The sequence below is a fragment of the Epithele typhae genome (genome assembly GCF_022376455.1).
Source record: "Epithele typhae strain CBS 203.58 chromosome Unknown BXZ73scaffold_109, whole genome shotgun sequence".
Lineage (NCBI taxonomy): Eukaryota > Fungi > Basidiomycota > Agaricomycetes > Polyporales > Epitheliaceae > Epithele > Epithele typhae.
In genome coordinates, this window is record NW_025954300.1 from 86,456 (window position 1) to 95,001 (window position 8,546).

The following is an 8,546-nucleotide window of genomic DNA, read 5'->3' on the forward strand; positions in this document are numbered from 1 at the left end:
TCAGCTGGAGCCCCACTTTCCAGTGGGCTCCTGCTCTTTCCAGTGGGCTCCTGCTGGAGGCGATGCTCTCCATCCATGTAGTACTCTCAGAGTAGGCAGGCTAGTACGAAGTGGGTCTCATATTTTGAATGACATTCAATTTGGCTGAGATACGAGGATCAAATGTACTGGAGTACGGACTCTGCTACAGGAGACGACGGACACAAGGACAAAAGGGGCGGACAGAGAAATACGGGTGGAAGGAAGAGCAATGCGGGGTAGCTGTTCACCGCGAGGTGAATAGCGAGGCGTCTTATGCAGCGAGCGCGACGGCCGCGACGGTAAGAGCGAGCCCAGCGGCGCTGGTGCTAGAGCTGCTGTCACGCAATGGACCCGGACCCATGTCCCCCCCGTCGACGAGAACGCCCTCGCGGTCGTCCATGTCTGCGTCTGCGTCCTCCGGATCGATGCCGACCTTCACCACCACCTCGCGGGCGTCGACCGCGTCGACGATGATGGGCACCGGCTCGTCCGACTCGCTCGACCCACGCGACGACGGCGACCCCGCGAGCTCCGCACCTTCCGCGGTCTCCAACACGGGCGCCCCCTCCCCGTGCATCCATGCGTCCGTCTAGAGGTCGGAGACGCGCGGGGGCCGGCGCGGGTTGCACATGAGCAGACGGCTCGCCGCCCGGTGGACGCAGTCGCTCTGGGCAAGGCTCTGTCCCACGCAAGCGCGCGTGGTCCGCCGCGCGTAGCGGCTCTTCGGGCCAGCGGTAGTCGCCCTGGACGGTGCGGTCGAGGAGGGCCATGCGGTCCGCGCGCCGGCGCTGTTGAATGACCCAGCCCGCTTCACGGCCGTCCTGAGCGGTGCGCTCGGACGCGCCCGGGGAGTCGAACGGGAGGCAGTGCGTGGCGGGAGTGTAGAGGACGACGCTGCACGCCGCCCAGGCGTCCGTCTGGCATCCGTCGTGGGTGCGACCCATCATGAGCTCGGGGGCGGCGTACGATTCGGAGCCGTAGAGCGTCGTCAGTCGCGGGTTCGCCGGGTCGATGAAGCGTGAGAGGCTGATGTTGGTGAGCTTGATGAGCGACTGGCAGGGCAGCGGGTCGGCGAACGAGCTCATCTTCAGGAGGATGTCTGGAGTAATGGTAAGCAAACTGGGTGTCGTGAGATCTTCGCAGGCAGAGATACACACTTTCCAACGTGATGGCGTGGTGCACGAGACCCACGCCGCTGTGCATCCACGCTACTGGTCTGCGCAATTCTCCCCATATTCGTCTGACGAGCGGCTCTGTGATCCGCGCTTGGACAACCGGGTTGTCGACCATGTCCAGGAGCCCCCTGCCACACTCGAGGATAAGACAGTGGTGTGGAAGAGTGCTGGATGAGTGAAGGTACTAGACTATTGATGGATGGGCGATGTGCTGTGAACCAAGGAATTAGTCAAAGGTCCGAGACATGGTAGTGCTCTGGAAAACGTCATATGCGGATCTAGGTATGACGGACGTTGACAGCATCGTGCGTCACACTACGCAAACGTGTAGGCATCGAGCAGAATGTGGCCACAATCAACCGGCACAGCAGACGCATCGGGGGAGCGGGAAGCAGGGGAAACGCGAGAAAAAAAAGACACTCACTCGGAGCACCTCGATCTCCCGCACGAAGCTCACACGCGAGCGCGTGCTCGTGTCATATTTCGCCCGCTCCATCATCTTGACTGCGACGAGCCGGCCGCCGCGCGACCCGGAGCTTCGGAGGGAGCTCCTCGTCCGGTGACAACACCGACCTCGCCCGGCCGTCGGCCGTCTTCTCCGTCTTGCGTGTGGGGTGCGTGTTGTTGATGGTGCGGCTCCTGCGGCCGCGCAGGGAGCGGATGCGGGCGAGGGACCCTGGGCGACTTGCGCAGGAGCTTGCTGAGCGTGGTGGTCCGGCCGGCGGCGTCGCACAAGAGGCACACGCTCGAGAAGGAGCCTTCACCGAGCAGCTCGACGGGCTCGAGAACGAGCGAGGAGGACACCACGGTCAGGCCGGGCTCGAGCTTGACGTCAGGCAGGTGCTCGGGCTCTGGGGCGGCGGGGAGCGGCCGGCAGGACGACGCGAACGCGAGGCTGGGCTGAGGAGTCGGGACACAGTGGTGTCAACGACTGGGCGTCGCCGTTCGCCAGGAAGGAAGCGTCCTGGGACGACGCGGGATTGGTGGCGAGTGGGGATCCGGGGCTTGGTGTCCCGCGAGGAGCTGCGCTGGGAGTGTGACCTCCGAGATCGGAGACCGGGGGGCAGCCGGCTTCGGAGGCCAAGGGGTTATGTCTGGAAAGTGTTGGGGAGTTAGCAAAGTGTGCAGATGGAAGTGGAAAAGACGGCGCACCACACGCGCGTGCAGCCCGTGAGGCCGTGCTGGACGTGAGGCGGTGACGCAACCGGCCGCGACGCACAGGCAGCGAAGAGTGCCGCTTGGGTAGCCTGGCGGGCACCTTTGGCTGCGCACACCTCCTGCCTGAGCGTGTGCCTGCTACACTACAGTGTACACCACAAGTCCACGCGCGATTGGCAAGGGGAAGACAAGGGGGGACGCGCAGAGGGAAAATAGGACGGTGCGCACCTGCAGGCTTGTAGAATGTGCGGCAGATGAGGACGGAGCAGAGGGATGAGAGACCGGAGGGACGAGGGACCGGCATGAGGGACGTACGAAACGCAGTGTCACCCCTCCCACTTTTTTCCTTCGCTTGTACATAGTGCTGATGAGGGCGATCTCCGACGTGGGTATGGGCCCGCCGCCCTCCCGAAGACGCACATCCTCGTTGTCTGCAGGATGGCAAGAGTGTGAGGACGACAAGGTGAGGCAAGGAAGGAACTTGTGCACGTACCTCATGGGCTCTTAACTACTACACAAACAGGTACATATGGTGGTCGGAGAAGGAGTTGAGGTACATAACGTCGCAGTTCTCCACGATATCCGTAGACGTCCATGTTCTGTTGATATGAGCCCCGCACTTCGGCATGAGATGACAGCTTCGGAAGATGAGCACAGGTGATTTCCCTGGTGCATCCGTTGCGATAGCCTATCGGCAGCTACGGATGCATCTGGACGGATCTGGCGATCCGTGATGCGCGCCCGTGGAGGCGCGCCTCGTTGGGCGGCAAGGACGCGTGGCGCGCATCGACGCGTGGCTGTGATGCACACCACGCGTCCCTCCCGCCGTCCTTGCTCTCCTCCTCCCCTACCCCGCCTCCTCTTCCTCCTCCTGCTCCGCCCCCACCACCGTCCAGGCAGACGATAGCGACTATACAGTCGTCCTTCGTCTGCTATTGGACTCCGCTGTCACCTGGTGACACCGTTCAACCCCGCCCCCCTCCTCCTCCCTCGACCTCAACCTCGACCTCCATGCCGTCCTTCGCCCACCTTGCCGACTGCATCCACACCGCACGAGGATGTCCATCCGGACGTCCTCAGCATGGAAATTAGAATTAGGGGGCCGCGGCGACGTACCGCGGCCCTCATTTTGGTGAGTCCCCCACTCCGCTCTCCTGCACTCCCAATGCCCACCCCTCCTCTCCAGCTTCGCCCATCCGGCCTGCCGCCGGCCTTGACCCCCGCGTCCACCTCACCACTGCCTTCCTCCCCGTTGCCCACCCCCGCGCTGCTTTCCGCCCGCCTTCGCGCTGCCCGCCTGCACCTGCAAACCTGCCTGCGCCCACACACCCTCCTCCGCCTCCCTCACCTCCATGTCGCCCTCCTCCTCCTCGTCCTGCTGCGTCTCGCCCGCCTCCACGCGGCCCACCTCCTCCACGCGCGTCGCCCACCTGCGCGTCATCAACCTCCTCCATGTCGCCCGCGTCCGCGTCCGTGCCACCTCCCGCCGCCCGCATCTACGCACGTCGCTAGGCTCCCCCTCCTCCGCTTCGTCCCGGCCCCCCGCCTCCGTCTCCGTCCTCGTCCTCGTCCTTGTCCGTGTCCCCCCTCCGCGTTGCCCACCTCCTCCGCCTCGTCTGCCTCCGCATCGTTCGCTTCCGCGCGCGCTGCCCACCTCATGGCCCGCCTCTGCCCGCCTCGCTCACCTCTTCCTCGCACTCCTCCGCGCGCGCTGCCCTCCTCTGCCTCCGCCTCCTCCCGCGAGCCCTCCGCGTCACCCTCGTCCACGCACCTCCTCCGCCCGCGCGGCCCTTCTCCGCTCGCATCGCCCGCCCTCGCTGCTCTGCGCCTCCTCCCTCTTCGCATCTCGCACCCCCGCCCGCGTCGCCCACCACCTACTCCGCCTCGTCCGGGCCCTCCGCGTCCCCCCGCGAGCCCTCCCCGTCGCCTTCACGTCCCTCACCTCCGCCTCGCTTGCCTTTGTGTCGCCCGCCTCCGCGTCTCCCGCATTCACGTCGTCCACGTCGCCCTCCTCCTCCTCCTCCGCCTTGTCCAACCCTCTGTCTCATCCCTGCCTCTGCCTCCGCGTTGTCGCGGGGCGTGGTATTACATACTAGCGCACCTATGTAGTAGCTTACTAACAAATATATTTTTATCACTAATCATATGCAAGATGTGGTGTGAAAAAAAGAGGGAGGCAAGCTCACTGTCGGAGACAGCGAGCTCAGGTGGCAGCGCCTGAGACGCTGGTGTCCGGACATCTCGGGACAGCGTCGGTGCGCGAGCGCGCTTGGGGAAGGCGGTGTCGAGCGCGACCGGGCCGGCCGGCACCAGATGCATCCGCACCTGCTGGTAGGCTGTCACAACGGATGCACCTGGCGAATCACCACTGTAGGGAAGATGCGGCCAAGCGGAATGATGGCGACTCGGGGTTGCTGCCGTTGCAAGGAGCGTGCCACAGTATAGAGTTTGCTGCCGAGTTCCGGCTCTCGTGTGAAGGGCGTAAAGAGTTCGACGTATGCAAAATGGGAGGAAGCCGACTCATCCGTGCACAGACGTTCGACTTCGGGAGGTAGTGCGAATAAGACGCGCACTTGAGCGACACGATAGCCTGCCAATGGTCCAGTGTCAATATTGATCATTGTGGACAGGCTGAGGTACGTACCCTGAACACCTATGCTCTCCGCTATGTCCGAGTTCTCAACGAACAGAACTGTACTGAAACGTGCAGGCTTTCTGGCGGATAGAGAAGCGGGGTATGCGAATACAGTGTCTCGAAAAACCTCGTCTTCAACCCCTCGAAGTGACGGTAGGGTGCGAGAGAACCGGGTGTAGATGGGGTAACGACGCTGTGAAAGTCGCAGGGAGTGTATTCGGGTGTCCGAAATGCCTTCTTCTCGTAGAAACAGCTCGAGAGCTGTCTGGAAATGTGTTGCTGGGAGTCTGGTCGCAATTTCTGCGGGGGTCAAGAAACCCAGCCCGGGTCGAGCCGCCGCTATGGAGTAAGGCCCGAAAGACGGAACATTCTGTATACAGGTACGTCAATGAATAGAGTGGTACGCACAGTGAGTCGAATACGTACTACCTCGTTGTCGTCGTCGGCCTCGTCGAGACCGCTGTCGTCGTCGGACTTGTCTTGGGTCTCACGAAGTATGTGGCAAGTGCTGGCAATTTGAGGGTCCGTTTCAAAGGAGAGGCTCCGAAGGGAATGTTTGGAGGGTGGAGTTGTAGCAACGGTGGGGATATGGCTGACGCGAGGGATTTCGGACTGGGTTGGGTCGTCGGCCGAGGTGACGCCGCTACTACCCCACAGCGAGCACCAGCGCAGAAACCCAGAGAACCAGCGTACCTTCTCGCGCCGTGAAAACCAGATCACCATTTGCTGGACGTACTGCTTGCGGTTTGTTGCACGATATGCGAGTTTTGTGAAGTCGATGTGGAGTCGTTCAGAGATCTCGGTGCTCAGGCCGTCGCAGGAGCCGAAATCGATGATAGATGAGACGTAGTGGTTCATCCAGTGCACCTTGGGGATGTTGAAGTGCTCGGAGTCGCGTGTGCGTAGATCGATGAAGACTTGCTTGTTGCAGTGGAACGTTTCGAGTGCCTTCTTCATCTGCTCCAAAGTCGATGTTGTGTGGGAGGGGTAGTGTGCTAGGTAAATGAAGTCAAGTATCGCCCGTGTGGCAACCATGACGCGGGGATCATTGTGGAGACCGTCAACGAGGGAGAGGAATACCTTTTCCATCTGACGGAACTCATTACCAGTCCACTGCGAGATTGTTGATATCCCTTTGGCGAAGTGTCGAAGACCAGGGTAGGGTGGTACGCGTTTGAAGCGCTCATCGAGTTCATCTTCGTGGCCGGTGGATACCCATTTGACGAGGTGAGTCATAAAGACTCCTTTATGCAGCTGGTGGAGGAGGTCGGGGACGATACAATTGAAGATGTTGGCGTGGGGGAGATCCGCCCAGAAGGGCATGGGAACGTCGCGTAGCCCGCGCCGTGAGAAGTCGTCGGATGACGGGTCGCGCATGGTGTCGAGCGTGGCCGTGGGATCTCGCAGACAGCTATCCACCATCTCCCCGCGTTCGAGCCTGTCCACCTCACAAGTCGGGCAGCGATTTTCCTTGTTGCAGCATACCAGACATTGCTCGGGATGGTCTGCCATGTACGCCGCCAGGATGGGATAGACATGGCGGACAAACCCGTCGCAACAGTTCATCTCGACACCGTCTCGGCCAGCGGACTCCAGTGGTGCGAGTATATGCTTCATGGCGAAGTGGAAGAGACGGTACCCTTCTAAAGCACGGTCTTTCTTGTGAAAACAGCAGAGCTTGGACACCGGAAGATACCCAAGAAGGGCGACCGCGCGGCGAGAAGGCTGGCGACGGACACCCTTTCGGATATTGCCAATGGTGAGATAGATTGGGTACGCCTGCTTGTCGCCACTGAATGTTGACAGTTGCGTCTTGTCTGTTGCCACTATGACGGGGGCGATGGTGGCCTGCGGGTTTCGCTGGCATATTTCCTTCTGCCAAGAAGGTGAGCTCCCACATGAACTGCCACGATATTTGACTCAAAACTCACCTGCACGCGTTGCCACCACTCCCCACTCGCCATCTCCTCAACGATCCGCTCTTTCTCCTCGCTCGACGTGGCATTGTTTAACTCCTCTTGCAGTTCCTCCAGATGTTGGACGTACGGTGCGAACTCAACGTCGTCCACGAACTCCGGGTTGCCAAGAAGATCTCTGATGAGCAAGACGGGGTCGCGAAACCAGCAGTCTAGTTTCTCGGTGAGTGGATTTCCTTGCTCATCACAGAGGTTCCCAGTGACCGTGATCTCCATCAGCTGCCATGTCGCACGAGGCCCATTCATCTCGTCGATGATTTGAAGAAACCTTTTGTTGGAGTCGAAGGAGCCGAACTTGTCTGGTGCGGTCTCTAAGCAGTGCTTGTACTTCGAACATAGTGAGTGATATTCCAGTGAGCATTAAAAGGATCACTGCTCACCATTTTGCTATGAAGCAGTCGCTCTGTACTCGCCTGAGATAGGTCGCTCTCGATGATGAACTCTGCCACCTCCCATTCATCCTCGCTGGAGAAGGGAGCGTGTGGTGGAAGCTTGAGCTCGTCACGCACAGCCTTCTCAACCTCGAAGACGGTTGGGTGTTTTCTTGATGGGTGTCCGGCTTCGGGGAAGTTGAAAGTGGTGGAATATGTGCCTTCTTGATTCTGGTAAGTTGTCGAACCCGGTGTTGACGAGTCTAAGTTGGCTGACTCCTGTTCCGGTGCCAGTGATGTCGCGACGTTGGAGAGAGGTTCTGGCAGGTGTGTAACATGGACACGATAGCGCTTTGCAGAATGAGAGGATGGAGAGGCCTGGCGGGACCTCGGGGGACGTTTCCGTGTGTGAGCCAGATGCCGGCAGGTGGGTTTGTCGAGGAAGTGAGCTAACTCGGGTCGGCCACGAAGCCTCTTGTGACAGTCATCACAGACGGTACGGAGATCGGAGGACATGATGATGAAGAGGGGAGGAAGCTGTGACCTGGCCCGGGTTATGGTGATCACCGTTCGTCGCGCAAAGTCTCAGGTGCGCGGGCTGCTTATGTAACTCAGACCTGAGCTGCCAGCACAACTCGCATCAGTCGTCCTCATCCTTTTCACTACTCTACTCAACGTCTTTCCGCTAGTACATGGCTTGCTAGTCTCTGGTGAGCCCATGCGCTGCTTCCTCTCCCAACTTTATTATCTGATCAAAATTACAGGTTGAAGAACTGTCAAGCATGAGCTCCCGCGGTGCCCGTCGTGGCCGCGGGGCCAAAAGGCCATCTAATACGTCCACGAGAAAATCCGCCATGCAAATGCAAAGCCGGAGTGCAAGCACGAACAAAGAGAACTCAAGCTCGCTCGTGGATGGACCGAGCGAGGACCCACATGCAGCTACGACATCGCTGCAAGTTGCACGTCGCCGGGGTACTCGTCAGGTCAATGCCACGGAGCGAGCAGATCCAGGTGAGCAGTTATTGACGCGGGAGCAGGCCGCGAACGCCAATCGGAGGAGAGGGAGGGGTGGATGGGTGTAGATGGAGGTTGGATGACCTCGATGTAGTGGTGCAGAGGCGTTGCCGGCACTAGGCGCAAAGCAGACGCAAACTAGAGTCACACGAGGGATGTCTAGCCCACAAAGACCAAGTTAACATAGCTCTACATA

General features: G+C 60.3%; 2 protein-coding genes across 2 annotated transcripts; both read right to left on the reverse strand.

Moving 5' to 3' along the window:
* Positions 1-902: 902 nt before the first annotated feature.
* On the reverse strand, positions 903-1,311 carry BXZ73DRAFT_56212 (uncharacterized protein; the record flags this gene model as incomplete). The annotated part of the gene is made up of 2 exons (XM_048021449.1): positions 903-1,120; positions 1,179-1,311. Coding segments are annotated over 2 exons (351 nt in total), but the record flags the coding sequence as incomplete, so codon positions are not given.
* Positions 1,312-2,865: 1,554 nt separating this feature from the next.
* On the reverse strand, positions 2,866-7,211 carry BXZ73DRAFT_56193 (uncharacterized protein; the record flags this gene model as incomplete). The annotated part of the gene is made up of 5 exons (XM_048021446.1): positions 2,866-2,992; positions 4,701-5,328; positions 5,412-5,530; positions 5,645-6,837; positions 6,900-7,211. 5 exons carry the CDS (start codon positions 7,209-7,211, stop codon positions 2,866-2,868), a joined length of 2,379 nt encoding a protein of 792 aa, XP_047871889.1.
* Between the last annotated feature and the right edge of the window lie 1,335 nt (positions 7,212-8,546).